General features: G+C 39.2%; 1 protein-coding gene across 11 annotated transcripts in view; it reads right to left on the reverse strand.

Moving 5' to 3' along the window:
• The window catches only part of clec16a (C-type lectin domain containing 16A), a 290,561-nt gene that overhangs the window by 254,334 nt on the left and 14,778 nt on the right, over positions 1–21,449 (reverse strand). For all 11 annotated transcript variants that reach the window (XM_041207278.1, XM_041207280.1, XM_041207276.1 and 8 more), the window contains 5 exons: positions 17,433–17,538; positions 15,448–15,453; positions 12,749–12,872; positions 10,900–11,074; positions 2,152–2,205 (listed from right to left, as the gene is read on the reverse strand). In XM_041207278.1, the coding sequence (XP_041063212.1) occupies positions 2,152–2,205; positions 10,900–11,074; positions 12,749–12,872; positions 15,448–15,453; positions 17,433–17,538 (465 nt within the window). The remainder of the gene's footprint in view (positions 1–2,151; positions 2,206–10,899; positions 11,075–12,748; positions 12,873–15,447; positions 15,454–17,432; positions 17,539–21,449) is intronic.

Raw genomic sequence — 21,449 nt, forward strand, 5'->3', positions numbered from 1 at the left:
AAATATCAGACATAATTCAAAAAAAATTACGTTAACAAACTTCCTCAATTGCTTTGTGGGTCTATGCATCTGTTATGAGCAGTTCATCCAAACAAAGCAGGAAATGTTTCAGGTTCAATTCCCATTTTATGTTGAAGTGACTTGGGACGTTTTACTAAGTTAAAGACAATACATGAATGCAAATTGTCTTGTTGAATCAATATCTTGGTTGGAAAGGAGGATGGACATTGCAGTCAGTAAAATTAACAAACGTCCCAGCACAAGGTGAGATGGGAAACCAACCAAGACCCCTGTTTCTGTTCACTATCTAGTTATCTCTCAGGAAATGCATTTGCGGCTAACTGGGAGACTCATGTGTGACAGTGCCTGCTGTTTATTGGCCAGGATCTCTCATGTGTTGGATGAATTTGGGTTTGGGTAAGGAACTCCAATGTTTTCAGATGTTCTGGATGTACCTCTGAACAATTTTCATATGTTGGCTATTTCGTTGACCCCAGGAGTGAAGAAGCTCTTTTGGTGAAACTTTAGGTCATCCAGACTCTGCTGTCTTTGCATGCTCACATCAAATGCCATTTCATCCATCATCCCTCTGCTGCTTGGCCTACACCGGCTCCCAGTTTAACAAACACCTCGATTTTAAAATTTGCATTTTTGTTTTTAAATCTCTCCATGGCCTAGCCCTTCCCTATCTCAATAATCTCCTCTAGCCCACAACCCCAAGGCATCTGTACTCTTCTATTTCTGGCCTCTTGAGCGTTTCTAATTGTAATTGCTCCACCATTGATGGCCATGCTTTGAGCTTCCTAGTCCCCAAACTCTCAAGTTCCCCCACTAAATCTTTACCCTCCTTTGAGACATTCCTTAAAACCCATCTCTTTGACCAAGTTTTTGATCATCTGCCCAAATATTGGTGTCATTTATTTTTAATAATGCCTTTGTGAAGTGTCTTGGGATCTTTTATTGCATTAAAAGAAACTATATAATTATAAGTTTTGCTTTGAGATGCCACTAATCTGAAGGCTACTTCTAAAATTGCATAAAAATCTTAGTACAAAATTTCCCTATTTGAGGCAGGATGAAACACACTCTTATGACATCTGCTCCTAGATGTTTTATCAGATGCATTGAGAAGCCATCACAGCAAAACCTGAGTGAGCAGGCAGGTGCACAAGTACATGTGCAGTCTGGGTTATATTCCTCCAATGCCCTGATACATGCAAATTATCCTCTGACTAATGAAATTTTCAAAATCTTTCTCAAAAGGATAAACAGGCTTCCTCTGTGGTTAATAATCACATTATTGGTTAATGATTGTACTTTAAATACATGCATTGTGCATCTTGATATTAGCTGCTTCTCTGAGCTGGATAACAAAGATTCACAGCAAGCTACAAAAAAGAGGAAGGTGTGAAATTGCCCAAATAGTAAGCTCCCGATCTCAGATGATCAGCATGGAAAACCAATTTGGTGGATTTCAGGTGCTTCTCAAAAAGAGTAGAGGAAGATTTAGAGAATGAACCAAGTCACGACAGCCTTGAGCACATGACAGCAACTGAGTTCAGAGCAGTACAAAAGGAGACGGTTCACCCTCTGGACAGGGGAAAAGTTTGTGGTATAGAACTAATTTTTTTTTTGAAAAAATGGGGAGAAAGCAACAGAAAAAGAGACACAAAATAAAAGCTATTAAACCAATCTTTCATTAATATTAAGGGGTTTTTTTTAATCACAATTTCACCTTTAAATATGGCACTGATTAAATTCAAATGAGGAAACTTATCTGGGTATTGTACTCAATTTCTCAAAACTTGTACTCAAGCATAAATGCAACAGTTGTCTTGCGTAGGGAGGGGACAGGGAGACTACATAAATAAAAGAGGGACATTAACAATTATTAAATACAGCTTAATTACAGCTTCGTTCCATTATCAAACAATCTCATTTGATAAATTTAAAGTTAACAGACCACAATAATTTATTTTAATTTTTCATCTGATTATTTATTGGTTAATCTAATTCTTGTAGTTTTGTTTGGTAACAAATGTTTAATACTTACAATCCTTTTTTCAAAATCAACAGGCCATTAAAATTTCAAAATTGTTGATTTAAGGAGGTTATAAACCATGAAAACTTATTACTTGAAATTTTGCATACCTGTGAAAGGAGATATAATGATGCCTGGCGGCTGATTTTTGGATGATCACCACACTGAGGAAATAAAGAACATTGTAAGTTAACACTTTGTTCCACAGATCATCAATTTATAAAAAGTTTGATTTAAAAATAAACATTTACCACAAATAGGGATATAAATCCTATACCCTAAAAATATATAATTTCCATTTCAATATCAGATGTGTCCTTAATCCAAAAACGCCTAACCTTATATTTCAATTCTATGACCTAATGCTGAAACTGCTTTGCAGGCATATACAATCATTTCCCATTTTTAACCAGCTAAAATAAATCTTGTAGTATGTTTACTACAACTATTCATCATATTATTTCAGTGGTATCTACAGTGACAATAATGGATTATTCCACTTCTAATTCAGGAGAATCATGATTTTTCAACTGGAAATTATGACTTCAAGTAGAAAACTGACTTTTCATTTGAAACCAAACTATTGATATCCTGATTACCTCTCAAAGGTTTCCAGAAAGCTCAAAACCCTAAGTTTTATTGTACCTGTGAAGCAAACTGGAAGCGGTAGGTTTTCATTTCAGAGCATCAGTTTATAAAGTGGGAGCTAAAGTGAATTACTGTATGCGTCATGTTTTATTGCAGTGTATTGTAATTCTTGGACCAGAGGTTTACAGGTAAGGATATGGAAAGATATTTCCAGATGTGAGCTGCAAAATGTTCAGCACAATCTGAATATTATGATAACTGAAGGAAAAAGCAAAAAAAAAAACGTGCCAAGAAACTGAAACCAACTGGATACTGAAAACACTCAGTGGATCGGTCAGAAGAGGTGCATTAATATTTCAGATCTAGTAGGCCCTTTATTTTAACATAGGGACTGGTCAGAAAGCTCAAAATGTAGCAAGTCAGCTGCAATTTACAGCTTGAGAGACAAAGTGGGCATAAATAAGATTTTTTTTTAAAGAAAGTGATAACTTCCTGCAATTGTTGAGCTTAGCCTGCAATCAATGAATTTGTAGTATTAATGGGGACAAATCACAACTTGGTGCAAAACATTGGAAGTACTTCCGGCCATCTATTTTTTAATCTTTTGAGGGGATGATAAGGCAAACATTTGTTGCTTATCCCTAATCCCCGTGAGGTGGTGGCGTCCTAAATCACTGCAGTCCATCTGATGTAGTTAAGTCTACAGTGCTGTCAGAAAGACAGTTCCAGGATTTTGATCCAGCAACAACGAGGGAACGGCAATAGAGTCCCAAGTCGGAAAGCTGTGAGACTGGGAGGTGGTGGTGTTCCCATGCGTCTGCTGCCCTTGTCCATCTAGGTGGTAGAGGTCGTGGGTTTGGAAGGTGCTGTCAACGGAGGCTTGACGAGCTGCTGCAGTACATCTTGTATGTGGTACGCACTGCTGGCACTGTGTGCTGGTAGAGGAGGGAATAAATGTTTAGAACGGTGGATGGGGTGCCAATCAAGTGGGCTGCTTTGCCCTAGATGGTGTTGAGCTTTATTGATATTGTTGGAGCCGCACTTATTCATACAACGGTCAACTTCTTTTTTTGTACTCCTGATTAACGATAACAGTCAATGGCAAATTTATTTTATGATAGGTCAGCCATGTACAGCCATAATGCTGTCGCTCAATTTAGCCTTTATGTATATTCCACTGTATTACAGCCCTGTATAATACAGTTAATCAAAATCTGGGCAGCAGAACCATGTTGGGGTGTGAGCTAAACTGTGATTCAGGTTCACTGACAAATTCCACTCCAGCTCTCTGGTCTGTCTCCATTCCAGCACTATGACCTCAACTATGCTGCCAACTGTTTTATTGGGATCTTGCACAGAGGGACCATTTACACATGAGAATCAATCAGGCTACTCCTTACGTTAAGAGGAAGGACCTACTACATCTTAAATATGAACGCATTTCTTCTGACTGATTTGCTGAGTGTTTCCAGTATTTTCCTTGTTCGTTTTGGATTTCCAGCACACGTAGATTTTTGTTTCTTCCTTCGGTTATAACAATATTCAGATTGCCCTGGACATTTTTCAGCTTCCAAATGGGAATATTTTGCAATATCCTTACCTATTAACCACTGATCAAGGATTAAGGATTACTACGCACAGTGCAACCAACTTTGATGCACATGGGTATTTACTTCAGCTTCCACTTTATAAACTGATGAAATGAAAACCTCCTATTTAGTAGGTTCCTTTGCAGGTACAGGAATTCAGGGTGAAAATGCTGAGCTGAACACTTGTACTGCAAGAAGTTGTACTTCATTCCAATCCTTTTTATGACTCACAGTAAGAAAATATTAATTGGCCTAGAGACTACAAATTCCTAGTTTGGTGTTAAGCGGCTCATACAGATATTATCCATACTATAACTACTATTTTCTTGCCATTGCCCTGGCACACATTACACCCTTTCTTTTTAAGAGGATGACTAAACATGTTACTTGGCGTTTGTCATATTTTTCTATTTTTACATCTCTCAATTGTCATTGCTGTTACTTTCTATTTCAGTTCACTCTCCTTTCCCAGTTTTCCTCTACATCCAATGCTTCATTTTGTTCAGTCTCTGTTCTCTTTCTCGGATGTGATTAATCTCCAGCTTCTGCTCTTGAACTAACTTTCACTCTCATTTTCACTTTCTTACTTTCAAGGTCTTTTATTTTAAATTGACTGCTTGGAATGTTAAAATACAACTGGAACACAATGTACCTAACGCAATCTTCATGAATACAGTTACACAATGGCCATATCCTTAGGCATCTTTTGTAAAAACATCCCGCCAACTTGTACTTAATTTGCCAAATAAATTTAGTAGTTTTTGAGAGGAGCAGCACTTCTGAAATTAAGTTTTTTTTTTAAATGAACGCAGCCTCAATTTTTATGGCTTCTCTCCCAATCTGGTGTTGACTGGTAATGGTAGAGATGGGGGCAGAGCCCTTGAGAGTTGTAAATAAATTAGGTGTAATGAAAAATGGCATTGCAAGTTAGCAGACCAAGCAATATCTGGTAATATAAATCTATCTATATGTTGCTGAAAAGAGTGGCATGTTGCCAAAGCATTTCATCACGCACTCATCAGGACAAATACAAGAATGCCAAATTTCAAACAATCACAACAATTTATACTAAAGGAGAAATTTATACTCAGTCAAGCTCGTAACGTGGCTCATTGATGCTTGTTAGAAGCGATATATATTCATACACAGTGACCTATTCTCTGCAAACTAAAGGAATATGTTCATGCCTTGCAACGTTTTTGAATTACCCAGGAGCTTGGGAAGCCTATAGTTCCCCATTGCTTTCTCCATAGCAATGCCTCAGCCAATCAGCAACCCTTTATTGTGATCATCTGAAATTTAGCATTCTTGTGTTTGTCCTTGAGTGCAAGCCAAAAAGCGTCAGCCATATGTTTCTCCTGACAGCGATACTAAAGTTCTGTAATATCAAGCGACTGTGTACCAACTATATCTCTTAAAAATGTTACAAATGTAGTCTCCCCATCAACTTTTTTCATTCTAAATTTCTATTCTATTTATAATAGAAGTTGCCTATGTATACTTGTCATACTGTCCCCCTACTGAAGATGCACAATACCATCATTAGCAGAAAGCTACAATTTTGTGAGGTAATAATTGCAAATATGTAGCAACTTTCACTAACTCTGGACATGCCAAAACACTTTATAGTTAATTAAATATATATTGAACTGTAACATTAAAAAATACAGCAACCAATTTACACACAGCAAGATCACACAAACTGCGAAGTGATAATGACCAGTTAATTTCAGGTGTTGGTTAAAGGGTAAATGTAGACCACAACACCTGGGAGAACTCCTTTGCTCCTCTACACAATATTGCCAATAGATCTTTTATGATCACCTGAAACGGCCTTTGTTTAACATCTCATCTAAAATATGGCAACCTCTACTGAGGGAGTGCTGCATTGGTGTGCCAGCCTAGATTTTGTGCTGAAGTGGGGCTCGAGCCAGAGATTTTCTGATCGAGAGGCAAGAGTGCTACTAACTCAGCCACAGCTACTAAATGTATATTATAAATGTGGACGTGAGGGTTTATGATGGACCAATAAAAATAAAAGAATGTATGATTTAAAACAAAAAAAAGGCACTGAATTATGCCAGCTTGCCTTGGTTCAATTATGCTCTAATCCGGTTTCACCCAAATACTATAATTGGTCTTCACTCTCATGCACACTGTCTTGAGAGACTGATTAACTTAATAATTCACTTAATGTTATTCCTGCAATGTTATGTTGAACCATACAGGCTAGGGAAATTCTATGTTTACTTCTTGACCTATGCAATCAACTGATCTCAGAGGCAGCAGTGAGTAAACAATTGTTGCAAGTGCCTAAAGAAGGGTGGGGGGGGGTGGGGGGAGAGAGAGAGAGAGAGAGAGAAGGGGTGGGCAGGAGTGCGAAATTAACAAGGGTTCTTGCTCCTGGATACTGGTTATTATCCAGTGACTGCTTCAGAGAAGTCTTGGTACGAAAATCAGGTTGATGGGATCAGGCTCAAATGCCAAGATCTGCCTCAGCAGTCAACCAGCCTGCTAACACTTCTTATTTGGGCAAAAACTAAGATAGTCTACTAAAGCGAAGCACTAGAAGCAACTGGTGACGACAAAAGTTACAAAGCTTCTTGAGCCGATGCCTTGAGGGAAGAGTGAAGAAAAACAGTGAAGGGCGAAACTTAGCAATTTTCTCCTGGACCCAAGAATTACTTTCTAAGAATATTTTACAAATATATAACTTTGAGGTACCAATATTTTAAAGTTTCAGGTCAACTCACATTAACAGTGCATGCATACACCATGACAAGAACTGCATTCACTTTCAATGACAATGGAAACAATCCTTCCTTTGGTTTCTTAAATTTTATCCAATTTAACTTGAGCTCCAAACAACAGAAGACAGGAAAGTTGTAGCAAGTTATGCGACAGGTTTTAGCCCAAAGCAACCATCTCATGGAAAATATTAATCTGGAACAGTTAAAACACAAACTGGTCCATTTATTACTCCTGGAAAAACTCAGCAGGTCTGGCAGCATCTGTGGAGAGGAGCACAGTTAATGTTTCGAGTCCGCATGACTCTTCATCCGACTCGAAACGTTAACTGTGCTCCTCTCCACAGATGCTGCCAGACCTGCTGAGTTTTTCCAGGTGTTTTTGTTTTAGTTTTGGATTTCCAGCATCCGCAGTTTTTTTTGCTTTTATCTATTTATTACTCCACCTGTCAATTCTTGTAAATTATTGGAAACACAAAGAAATGCAAATCTTTAATTAAATGCTTCTTCAACGATTATACAATAAACTGCAGATCACTACTCCAAGCCAAAGCATGATTTAAAAATCTAACCATTGTTTTCAAATCCCTCCATGGCTTCACCCCTTCCTACCTCTGTGATCTGCACGAGCCCCACAAACCTACTAGATAACTAGATTTGAGCGTACCATGTTTCAATCGCTCCATCATTTGTAGCTGTGCCTTTAGCTGCCACTTCTAACTCCTGGGTAACTATAGTACTAACTCCCCCTGCACCTGCCCACCCACCCACCCCCCCTGCACCTGCCCACCCCCCCCCCCCCCACCTTGTGGGACCCACCCTGACCATGACTCTCCTCCCCAACCCCCTATTTGACTGCCTCCCTGACCCCACCCCCCACTTACCACCTGACCCGAACACCCCCCGACTAACCCCCACCTCCCCACTGATCACCCAACCTCACAATCCTACCAACTTACCTTCCAAACCTACCTTTTCCATGGCTTCTGGAAGTGGTTGGACCTTTAAACTTACCTGCTTTACAGCAGCTAGTGCCATAAAAAAGGGGCGTGGTTTCCTTACCTCCAACTGAAATCCTCAGGAGCGTGCTGCCTTACACGGTTTCGCCCAGTCTGAGTCAGAAGGTCAGGCGAGAAAGGCCTTTCTCACCACCAGTCAAGCTACGTCTTGGTGCTCGTTGAAAAGTTCTGGCAATGAGGCATTTTGCCAGATGGATTTGACAGTCTGCTTGGGGAACCATCCTATAGGATCCACCATCTCCTTTTCCCACAGGGCCTCTAAGACGTTACACGCCGACCACTACCTGACGGACTTGTGGTCAAAGGTGTTTGTCTGCATAGATGTCCAACTACTTGGAGCGTTCCGCGGCAGCGTGGCCAGACCCATCCTTCACAACACTGAGGACAGGTAGAACCGCAGCACGTAGTGACACTTGGTGTTTGCGTACCGAGGGTCTACGCACAACTTGATGCAGCTGCACACAAAGGTGGTCATCAGGACGAGGGCGATGTTGGGCATGTTTTTTCCCCCTCTATCTAGAGGCTTGTACATCGCGTCCCTGAGGACACGATCCATTTTTGACCTCCAGATAAAGCGAAAGATGGCTCGAGTGATCTCCATCACGCAGGAGTGTGGAACGGGTCAGGCCTGTGCCATGTACAGCAACAGCGCCTCACACCTGATGACCAGGTTCTTACCCACAGTGGAGAGGGAGCATTGCTCCCACATGCCCAGTTTTCTTTTCACCATAGCCACTCGCTCCTAACACATGCACCGCTCCCTCCGAACCATATCCCCAGCACCTTCAGGCCGTCAGCCCTGACGGTGAAGAGGACAAAGGATCGGTCAGCCCAGTTCCCAAAGAACACAGCCTCACTCTTCCCACGTTTACCTTGGCTCCTGAGGCCAGTTCAAACTGGTCGCAGATGTGGATCAGTCTGCACACTGACAGCTGACCCGAATAGAAAGCGGCGACATTGTCCATTTACAGGGAGGCTTTGACCTGAATGCCTCCACTGCCTGGGATCGTCACTCCTCATGCCCGGATCCTTCCTGATGGACTCAGCAAAGGCCTTCCCACATGTCAGAAGTCACAACCCCTCTGCATGTTGCCCTCGAGGTGGCTGCGGTGGAGACGACACCATTGTTCACCTCCTTGTGGAATGTGCCTTTGCAAAGAAGGTCTGAAGAGAGATGTAGTGGTTTCTGTCAAGATTCATCCTGAGCAGCGCGGTGACAAAGGACTCTGTGCTCTAAGGGACACATACCGAGACAAACATCAACTGCAGCTGGAGGATCATCACCTTGGTGAAAGACGCTCTTTGGTCTGCCGAAACTTGCTGGTCTTCCAGTGCAAAGAGTTGTCTCCGACCGAGCGTTGCAGACTGGCACATTCCATGGTCCAGGACCACATGCTGAGGGACGCACTAAAGCTTGGGGCAGCCGCTGCAAAGGCACAATGGGGAAAGGTTGCTGTCTAAGACCTTTCTGCCATTGTGCAGCGAGAGGCTGGGAAAGGTATAGACCCCCCTCCGGCTGTACGGTTCACAATGAATGTATGCATTGAATACTAATTGTATTATAATTGCACTGAAGCACCTCAGAGTGTAACATCATGTATGTTGACAGTGCAATGGTATTGGAGTTGTCTGTAATGACCATATTGAAATTGTAATATTCATTGATTGTATTGAAGCAACTTATGATCCATGTGTAAAAGTTGAATCTGATTGCACTTTTTGTGATGGCGATTTAGAAATGTTTTTCCAGATATTTTATGACTAAAGTATATTTTTCAAAAAAAAAGTCAGGCGAGAAAGGAACACCTGGATTTCAAGGTAGGAAACTAGGAGCGGAGCGGCAATCTATTCCACAGAAGTTCAGACCCATAGTGCCATCTGGCACTTTACCACCCAGAATTATCTAGTAACTGGAATTTCTAACATTTCAATTTTTTTTTTCAAAAAAGCCAACCACTTTCCGTGTTCAGATAATACATTATTAAAAAAAATAATAATTGACAATAGATTATAAATCTGCAGAATTTGTTCTTAGGCTCTACATTGAAATTATTAAATTATTGGGTTATCTTTGGTTACTGTGCCTGAACAAGGATATACTGCATCTTGTCCTGCATCCAGTGTAATGTAACTCCCCATTAATCGGCATTTTTGATTAACCAGCACCAGCAATTCCCCGAGCAAGCCAGATAGCAATGATTTTACTGTATGTGCAAATTCCAGTTTGCACTTAGAAAACAACACCACCAAAAATAGAACCTTCTGACAGTAACAGAAAATAAGTTACTGGCCCAACAGTGTGGTTGTCTCACATTTCTAAGTGACCTCAAGAGTTACACCTTCTTAAAAAAAAGCAAGCCATTCTGATGTCTAATTAGCTACAGCAATAAGAACAATCATGTAAAATGATTAAGAAAGCAAAGGAATTCCAACTCAGATTAAAAAGACACACTCCAGCACTGTGCATTTACTCGCAGATGCACTTTGGCAGCAAAGTATATTGCACCTTATATGGTCTTCTTACAAAACAGCACAAATAGGAAGGCCTGCTGATATATTAAGGTTACTCATACTATACTCCATTTGAATGCACGTGCTACATTCCATACATCTGCAATAGCATCGTCTACACCACAAAATGTCTATTTACTGAAAGAATGCTGTTGGTCTGCCAATCGACAGAAATACTTTTTAATGCTCAGCAGTTTAATGTGATTCTATATATCTGTTGCTCTAAACCAATTTCACAAGGCTATTTTGAAAAGGCACAATTTTAATTTTATTTTAATATATATGGTTTCACTGTCACACCAACCATGAGCAATATGGATATCCAAATGTTTTAGAATAACATGTTCTCAAAGATTATGCCATGGTATTATAAAATTACACAATTATAAATATTGACCCTTTACCTGTTCTTGGGACACTAACGAATAGACATACAATGGCAGGAAAAGTCTGTTTAATAGATGGTCCGTTAGTACATCGTTCAGGAATTCACAGTTGATGATCAGGATATCATTCAGGTAATGTAGGTGATCCAAATGTTCAGCCACCAGGTCACTCAGTTTGGCTCTATTTCTATGCCTGCCATAACAAGAGTTAAAAATTACCAAGGACATCATGGAATTTTGCAGCCTGCGATACTCATACATTATAGCATCTAACCTCAACAATCTGGAATGTCAAAGAAAAAAATTCTTATTGTCCTAATAAGTGAGATAAACTCAATAATGCTTGTGGAATCTACTTTTTATGTGCCAGTGCCTGAATCCCTTAAATGCGTAACAATGGAGAAAGAAATAGCTAGATCACTTTCCACGTACTCATGTCTTTTTCATACAAACAAACAATCTGGATACACTAGGTTCGGAGTGCTGCAAGTCTCAATAAGGAGTGCTGAAGAATTATCGAGAAACTAAAAGGATTCAATGAACAAAAGCGAGATTTTAAAAAAAAGACATGGGAAAAATTCCTTTTCAAGCGGCATTGCAGAGATGACGTCAATTCACTGGGAGCAGGTTGCAGCACAGGCAGCGTTTCTCATTGATATAATTGAAGAAAGCTGCTACCTGCCTCAAGGGAATCGAAATAGTCTGCAAAGCGCCATTTGAAGCACACAAACTTCTCTGCAACAATGATCAAATCAGAGATCTGAAGAGAGTATAAAAGGTGATATTCAACTCTGGCCCTGATTAAAGCAGCCCACAAGCATCTAGGTAATCACTGTGGCATAGGTTTCTCCCTTTTCCAACGTTAATTTGAATCTGGTGGCAAGTCAAGGAAATCTCCAGCATCCATCAACGTTGATGGGTAAGCAGCCAATCACAATGGAGTATTCTCACAGACAGCAAACCAGGAAGAAAAATGCACATTTAATTAAATATTACAGAAAGCTAAATTTAAAATGATTGGGTCATACACATGGGATTGAGGAAGAACATAACATTTCATAAACTTTAAGAACATTAAAATGTAGAATTTGTTCCCCCCCGTAGTGGAGAACTTTGACATTCCACAAATATAAAATCAACTTTTCAGGATCAAGGAGGTTTTGCAGAAGCAATTATGAACTTAATTATCAATTAATAAACCAGTTACATCTCATTCAAAAGGTGCAACTTTTCAAAAGTTCTAACGGTGAGACTAATAGTGTAAAAGGGCATCAGTTCAGTGATTTCTAATTAATTGTACTTTGGGGGAACTTCAATAGCGCACCATACGGAGGGGTGTAGAATCACTGACAGTTATGCCTGGTTTACTGCACATGTAGATTCCAGAAGGTGCGGTCAGTTCCAGAGGAGTAAAGGCAGCAAATGCTGATGGCTTCACGACTGCAAAACCAGGCTTTTGTTTCAACTTTTAAGAGTTAACACCAAAAATTCCTAATTTAATACTATAACAAAGCTTTCTTGTTGATACATCCACTCAATAAATTTGTTAAAAATTTAGAGAAGAGTAAAAGACAGTAAAAGTCAGCAGCACAATACTTTGAGAGGTGCTACTCATTAATGACTTTGAGGGTTTTAATATCAGTTTCTTTTAATGTGCATTGCCAGAAGCTCAAGTGGGGCCTGTCATTGGCTTTTAAAAAAATGGTGCTGATATGCAAATGCCTACTGATGATTTGGCAGGTTATATATTAGCCAAAGTTTCATTTCTTACAAACATACAAAATGTGGATTAACTGAGTCCTTGACAATGTAGATGGCAAAGCACACACAAATTGCTCCAAGCATTACAAAACATTTTGAAACTCACTCTTCATCTGTTTGCACGCAGTTGTCCAACTCAATCACATGGCTTCCAATGAACCAAACCAAATTGGAGAAATAGGGAACTGCTGTTTTGTCTCTGATGTAGTGCAACATAAGCTGGTTATCCACTGTCCACATGAAAAGCAACACACAGCTTCTGGTTAAAGAAAGCAAAACTGAAACTCTACATTTCAGTACTACAGTCAAAACACCTTGAGTATCAAACTACAATGTTATTTCTGAGATAACTATCATTATTATATAACTTTAAAGGGATCATTTTACTATCTCATGCTCTCATTATGTTAAGTCCAGTCTCTGTTACCTTCAAATGTACTTGGCCTTGTTCAATCTTGTTGAAATAGCACTGGAGTTTTTAAGCAGGCATTTTTTAGTTCACAAAACAAGGGGCTTTTATTTTAACATCTTTGGTTATCTGTTGAGTTTATTTTACCACATATACACCATTTGTTTATGAATCCACTGTTGCTAAATTATCAGATTGCTTATCTAACATCTAGTACTGGTGAGCAGAAATTTTCTCCAATTAAATAATGTCTGCAGTCTACACTACAAACTCCATTCCCTAGCTCCGACTCCATCCCGCTCCACGACAACCATCAGAGGCTGAACCAGACTGCTCACAACCTTGGTGTTATATTTAATCCTGAGATCAGCTTCTAAACACATATTTGCACCATCACTAAGATGGTCTATTTCCACCTCCATAACATCACCCAAGTCCGCTGCGCCTCAGCTCATCTGCTGCTGAAACCTTCATTACCTCTAAACTGGCAGACTTAACTATTCCAATGCAATCCTGCCCAGCCTCGCACATTCTACCCACCATAAACTTGAGGCCATCCAAACGTCTGCCTTGGCCTTAAATGCACTAAGTCTTGTTCACTCACCACCCCAGTGTTCACAGACCCATATTAGCTCCCAGTCAAGCTACATATGAATTTTAAAATTCCCATCCTCTTTTTCAATTCCCTTCATGGTCTTGCCCAACCCCATCTCTATAATCTCCTCCAGCTGACAAACCATAGGTATCTCAGTGCATCTTAATTTTAAATGCTCTGTTCTCAACAGTTGGCAGTCATGCCTTCTGCTGCCTAGTCCCTAAAACTATGGAATTCCTTCCCCTAAACCTCTCCACCTCTTTCCTTCTTTAAGACGCTCCTTAAAACCTACCTCACTGACCAAGTTTTTGGCTGTCTGGCTATTTCTCATGTGGCTCAAATTTTGGTTTATAATGCTCTTGTGAAGTGTCTTGGAACTTTTATTATGTTAAAGATGCTGTATAATGTTGCTGTTGCTGCCATTGAATGGCTGAATCTTTTTCAGCGCATTGATCATCTGATATGGCGATTGATTTAGCAAATGATATTGGTTGAATAATTAGATCCTTACATGCATGATGGAGTTATCGTTCCACCACAGTAGGCTGATAATACATGGGAATTAATATCGCAATTGCAAATAATTTACAACTAATATTTATTTACTTCCACCAGTTCAGATGAGATTTCAAATACATTTCAAAGTTTTGAATTAACCAGCTTACAACATAATCTGCAGGCTTCATGCATATTAATAAAACTTTACATATGCAACTTTCCTAAGTTCTAACCTTGAAAATGAGGAGGCTTCAGCCCACATGATCACAGAGTTGATTCCCTGTCTGTGCTGGGTGAGGGTTAGCTGATATTAGCTAATGTTCAAACTTCTCATAAATAACGCACAATTTATTTGAATAATTTTACCTGGTATTCATCAACGAACTAAATACAACTGCACATTTCTGAACCCAAAACAAAAGCTTTTGTGGAGACAGAGTTGCACAGATATAAATTTGGTGACAGGGGAATTCTGCTAAAATAAACTTGTCGTTATTTAATTTTTTTTTTGCTGTAGTCAATGCTTACAGCCTCTGTATTATCATTTGATTAGTTATTCATAATATGAATATAAATATTTTGTTTGCAAACTTTTGTCTGAACTTTTTAACAAGGTAACATAGCGCCCTCTGAAGTTCAAAAAAAGATGTTTTTGAAAGACTAAAATCAAGTGCGCTCCCAACTTAAAAACTCAAACTATGTTCTGGTGAAACTGGCCGTTGTGATCACCAGTTTTATTCCACTTTATCAGCAAGACTTAAAGTTACATGGGGTGAAGGGAGAATTATCTAGAGACTTGTTTGCCATTATATAACATCCATTTTCATTAGCTAGAAAAACCAACCAAGGAATATCTGCAAGGTTACAACCCATAAAATTTGGAACATTTAGAAACCATTTCCGAATCTGAAAAGAATTTCCCTCCCTCTTTTTTAAAAAAAAGGAATGTTTAGCAATACGCTGGTCTTCAATTATAGGGCATTGAGTAGCCATATTTCAACAATTTTTTTTCCTAAATAAATGTGGCTGTGTTTCTGTGGAAAATCTGTCTGATAAAAGTACTTGTACTTCAGCTTCAAAGGAATAGTGAATCTTTACTGTAATTCAATTCACCCCTAGTTTTAACTACCCTGTAATCTTTCAAGAACATAAGATAACATATCTGATACATAGCATAATATCTGATGCTAAGCACAACACATCTAATGATTACAAGAAGCCTTGCTTATTTCTGATGTACATACCAGGAAGCACCGATAACAAACCCCAAAACATTAAAAGATAAAAAGGTTAATCAACTTACATGACACTGGAGCGTGGTACATTGGAATCATCATTGAAGAAAGGACAAAAATGAGAAAACAATTAATAAGTACTTGGAGAGCATGGCATCCTCCAAAAGATCTATCTGTAGTAGGAAGCACACAAAACTGGGAACCACAGTAGATCATAAGTTACACCAGAGCAGATCAATAAAAATACTCCAGGAAAAGCTGCCACGTGCAGAATATCAGCACAGTCAATACTTGTAATTAATCCAAAGCACAAAACATTCCACAATTTTTATGTTAGGAAAGAAAGGGGTGCTGTGCTTATCTAAGTGGGTAACACGAGCACTGGTAAATAGAACATTTTTTGTATCCAGCATCACTCATTTCCAAGTCAAGTTTAGCACACACTTTATGGAATGTACAACTCCAGCCAGGCATTTTACTACCATTACATTGGCTTGTCTGAATAAGCTGCTTTTGCACTGTGGAATCAGACATACAACACAGTTGAAAATGATATCAGCCCAGATTGGGTTTAAAAGTAGATCCACAGGTTATGTGTGTCTCTCACCCCGTTGAATTCTTAGAAAAGAAAGTGCAACAAGACTGACAGCATATCACACACACTACCTGTGCATGAATAGAAAAAAAAAATGTCTCCCCCATCATAGACATAATTCAACATTTGTTCAGTTGCTAGTTGCTTTGGAGCAATTATGTGTTTCTCAAAAACTGATAATTACTTTGAAGTGGTCTTTGTTGGGAAGGCTCGCACCATTAGGTGTAGGAAAAGTTAAATGCTATTTTGTGGGCACCAATAAAACCCCTTGGTAAATGCGTATGTATTTTACATACACATTATCCAAAATGTACTTTTCTGCAAAAACAAGACTTGACAGTAGGTTGCTTGGTAATTTAACTAACCTGTTTGGCTACAGGTTCCCTATGAGCAGGTTCTCCAACTGAGGAAATCCCAGATTAACACTGAGCGAAGAAAAACTGTTTATGTACTCAGGGGTGTGGCGGTGGGGCGAATATTTGCAGAGAACAACATATGCAGCATCATGCGAAGCACTTGGCAAATTATATTCTTCAAGAATTAGGGCTCACTGATTTGGCCTAGTGTCATTCTGCTACAAGATCGGATTTTTGTTTAAAGCATGTTCTCCAAGGTTCAATTATTGTTCTCATAAGAGAGCAAATATTTTTAAATTGTGATCACTCCCACTGCGCAGCACTACAATTCATCGAGTTGACACCTCCAACTATAGAACAAAAAATCCAGCACCCATCAATAGCATCAGGCTATGTTGCAGACAAAAAATTATTTTCAATAAAAGAAACTGACTCAAAAGCAGTCAAGAGAGCTGCAGGTGCAACTTTTAATTTAACGTCAATTTGCTATAGCCCTTTCACAAGGCTGCCAAGGACAGCTTCTTTTACATTTGACAAGCTGTGCATGCACAACATTTCTTAAAACTAGAAATATATTGTACAATACACTTGCCTCTCAATTCTATGCTCTGCATGCAACTTAACCTAGATAGAAAATTAAAGGCAAAACTATTGTAACTCCTGCGAATGAATTCCAGACTTAAGCTCATCTTAAGCAGGCATGTAAGATTTATACTGGGGTTAGTTTATAGATTTGTAGCAGAGGAAATGGGTGCAATGGAGAGAAAAGTGGAAAGGACTTAGAGGTAAGTTTTGTTTTTAAATTAATTTTAACTGCAATTACCAGGGGAAAAAAAACAGGGGATAAAGTTTTCAATATTACACTTATACAATCAATTTTATTTGCAAATAAAAACTTTCATTAAGAAACAAGACAGACTACTAGCAGGCCATAATTTATAAATGCTTAGGATGGTTTGAAGTAAACATCTTGACCAGCGCAGAAGATGAGATTCCAAAACACTAAAGGCATGCTTCATTTGTTTTGGCATGCCTTCTTTCAGAACTTTGCAAGCATTCACTAATGGCATTCGTAAAAATAATCATACAGCGTTGTACTCACCTTTATATACATTAAGGGTGATTGTCCTTACAGCAATTCTGACCATGCTCTCTGGGTGGTTGAAAAATTTAATGGCCTCCGTGTACAGGGCAAAATCATTCGTGTGCTGGAATTATGGGAGACAGTAAAAATTGAACTTGTAAGGGATTAATTATAAGGATAATTTTTTTTCTCCTATTTTATCTAGTTTTAAAGTTTTGTAATGCCCTTTTCAACTGCTAGGAACATGGGGCATAGAAACATACAGCATGATGGAGCTCTAACACATTGCTTGGCTTGCAATGAATATAAGAACAGAAGAAATAGGAGCAGGAGTAGGCCACATGGCCCATCGATCCCATTCCCCACCCATTCAATACGATCATGGTTGATCTTGGGCTTCAACTCCATTTCCCCCAACCGCTCCCCATATCTCTTAATTCCCTGAGACATCAAAAATCTGCCTATCCCAGCCTTAAATGCATTCTCAATGATGAAGCATCCACAACCATCTGGGGTACAGAACTCCAAAGATTCACAACCCTTCGAGTGAAGCAATTTCTCATCTTAGTACTAAACAATCGTCCCCTTACCAAGACTGTGCCCTCATGTTTAAGATTCCCCGACCAACAGAAACAATCTCTCAGCGCCCACCCTATCAAGCCCCTTCAGACTTTGTAAGTTTCAATGAGATCGCCCCCGCTCATCATAGGACGACCCCCTCACCCTACTGACCAATTTAGCAAACCTTCGCTGTACCGCCTCCAATGCAAGTATATCCTTTCTTAAATCTGGAGATCAAAGCCACACACACACGACTCAAGATGCAGTGGGGTTGTAGCCGTGATTTTCGATTTCACCGATGGTATATCCTCCAAAAGGTGTTAATTGTAGGTCAAGCATTTCCCCCAAAGTAACAAACAGAACAGCATAATCCAACCGCTCTCTCACATCCTAGCAACAGCTTACAATTCAGCATTAACACCAATCTGGAAATAGATCCTTGAAGGTGCATGGTACAGGGAGACCAGTTAGGTGAAAAGTAAGTTATAAACTCAAACCTACAAAGATATATGATGAGAAGTTAACTAAAGTAAGCATCTCACGAGGAGAAAATATTTTCAGAATGGTGGTTAAATGGAGCTCCAAGACAAATTTCCAAGAAGTTATCACAGATGCATTTTGTAGATCAACGTTATAAATAACTCAAATAAGAGAGAAATAAAAGAACATATAATGAGAGCACTAAATAAACAAACTTTTAAAATGGCTCATGTTTTAATGTTTCAGCATTCACTTCTTAATTACAAAAAAATCCTTTCAACTCAAGAATTTTTAAAACCACAAATGTTCATATGCACCATACTTTACTTCCAAGTAAAATTCCATAAATTCTTTTCATTTTATATTCACACTAAATAACCAAAAATGACTAATGCAGAGCAACAAAACATTTTAAAGCACAAAGGTTGCAATGGATAGGCAATCAGTTCTGAATCATATGATAGAATGGGTCCCAGATAGAAAAAGATCCAGAAAGAAATCAAGCATTTATTTCTGTTTTCCCACAGATGCTACCCGACATGCTTAGGACCATTTTCAGCTTTGTCTTTATTTTTAGACTCCCATCCTATGCAGTATTATTTTTTTGCCTGGTACTTGATGTGTTTCCTGATTTCTGTCAATGCTAATCCACCCAGTGACTGGAAGAACAAAGAGAATGGCTAGCAAGAAATCTATAGCAAGATTGAATAGCAAGAACAGAACAGAAGCTAAGAGTACAGGCACGAGAGATGCTATCAAAAAATATCATAACGGTACCCATGGCCAGTACAATATATATACACCTACATACACACATTGTTTTTTAAAACAACACGCATTTTTTTTTTAAACAAGAGTTCAATGCCAACAAGGAAAGGATCACTGTGATGGAATGTAAATTTGCATATGTAGTGCTCCACAATGCTGAGGTTCCTAATTTAGCAACAACACTGTGGAGAACTGCCAAGTAAAGGCAAAATGTTTTGTCGGAAGCACAGAATCCAAGGCATAAATCAACCAGAGCCATTCTCTTTGTTCTTCCAGTCACTGGGTGGATTAGCATTGACAGAAATCAGGAAACACATCAAGTACCAGGCAAAAAATAATACTGCATAGGATGGGAGTCTAAAAATAAAGACAAAGCTGAAAATGGTCCTAAGCATGTCAGGTAACATCTGTGGGAAAACAGAAATAAATGCTTCCAGTCCAAGGTCCATCCCCAGGACTTGATTGTCTTTGATTTCTGTATGTTCTGTACATCTTTTATTTCTCTCACTATGCACCCCTTTGTGTCTCTTCATATCATTTCCGATAAGTAAACGCCTCCTGTTCTCCACCCAAGCACTATACAAGTCATCCCGCTTCTTTTCTTGGGCATGTTTTATCTCATTCTTCCTTTTCTTGTTCTGTTCTTTTTTTTAAAGGTTCATGTCTAGTATCTTCCAGTCCGGAGGAATGGTCTAGAATCTGAAACGTTGATTTCCCCAGATGCAGCCCGACCTAAGTATTTCTTGCCTTATTTTTGTTTTTAGTAACAAATCACTCATCCCCTATCCTTAAATAGAGCACGGTGCAGGGAGAAAAGCAGAAAAAGAGGTTTTACAAAGCACAAGATACATTTTGTAAATTTGAGTCCAACTTTGCTATAATCTCATGGGTAAATAGGCCACATTTATGGCACTGAGCCACAGAGACCAAAATATCAGGTCCTCTCCTTGGTCTATGCTGGATAACTGATCTCAGCCAGGGTAATGGTTAATTTTACAGTCACCACATCATTGGTCTTCAGAAGTTAAAAATGCTAGAGATCCAGCTTCTGACTGGTAACTACTGACCCCTGGTGGAGAAGGGAAGCATATGAAAATTGGACAAGGGTTTGCTTTGACTTAAATACACTGAATGAATAATTGTCCATCAAGTCAAATAGTCTTGATTCACAAGCAAAAAAAGTTACTTAGGTGAAGTACTGCAAGGCATTGTGGAACCATAATTCAGCATGAATCATTACCATCCTCAGATGAAGGGAGCAAGGGGAAGAAAATTGGTGGTTGGACCGCAATTTATCCCAATACTTATCTCAGATATCATGCCACTGGGCCTAGGCTTCTGGCTTTTGGAGGTTATAGGCAGTCTGTAAATACAGTGCCCATCTCATTATAACACTCAAATGCGACAGGGCAGCACACTGGTGTATCGATATATGATGCCACAGAACACATGGAAGCCAGGGGTGAACCTGTCTCAAGGTTCAGTGGGTCAATGAGGTAGGGGCAAGCAGGAGAGGATGGGTATCAAACAGAAGTTAAATGCTTTCCAAAGGAAGGGGGTGAAGAGGAATGAAACAACATTTCAAGAATTCATCTAGCTGTTCTCACAAATTCTCTGCTGTGATCAAACAGCACTTTAGGGTTTGAGAATTAGGGTAGTGTGAGGGGCGGAAGGTAAGAAAGAAAATGTTACAAAACCAAAAAAATACCCATGAAAAATTATCAGCGAAAGAACTATCGGTAAGTTGTGTGTGAGGATGAAATTAATTTTACAACGAAAACCTACATGTGGATCACTGAGCTCTGACTGGCAACTTGCACATTTGGAGACTAGAGCAGCAATGTTAGTAGTACATGGAAATAATTCTGGTTACATCTTTCTTTCACCAGTGTTAGTACGACCTCTGCTGGATAGAATAAGTTACTCCATACCAATCAAATCAACCTTCAAAGCACACACCATCACTTGTACTAAGAATAGGAAGAGTTTTTATTAGTTAACTAATGACTGATTTATGTTAACATATTTTCCACATTAGTACTTCTTTTCCTGAAAATTGACTGGAATATTAGCTAGACAGCAACTCGAAACAAAGAAAATGCAACTGGGTTTGGGACTGCTGGAGTAGACGCTCCCAATGCCACATAGATAATACCGTAACATGTCACAACCTCTTGCCCACAACTGCTAACTCAGGAGTTCCTAATTTAATCCACGCCATTAAGG

This window comes from Carcharodon carcharias, chromosome 15 (genome assembly GCF_017639515.1).
Source record: "Carcharodon carcharias isolate sCarCar2 chromosome 15, sCarCar2.pri, whole genome shotgun sequence".
NCBI lineage: Eukaryota > Metazoa > Chordata > Chondrichthyes > Lamniformes > Lamnidae > Carcharodon > Carcharodon carcharias.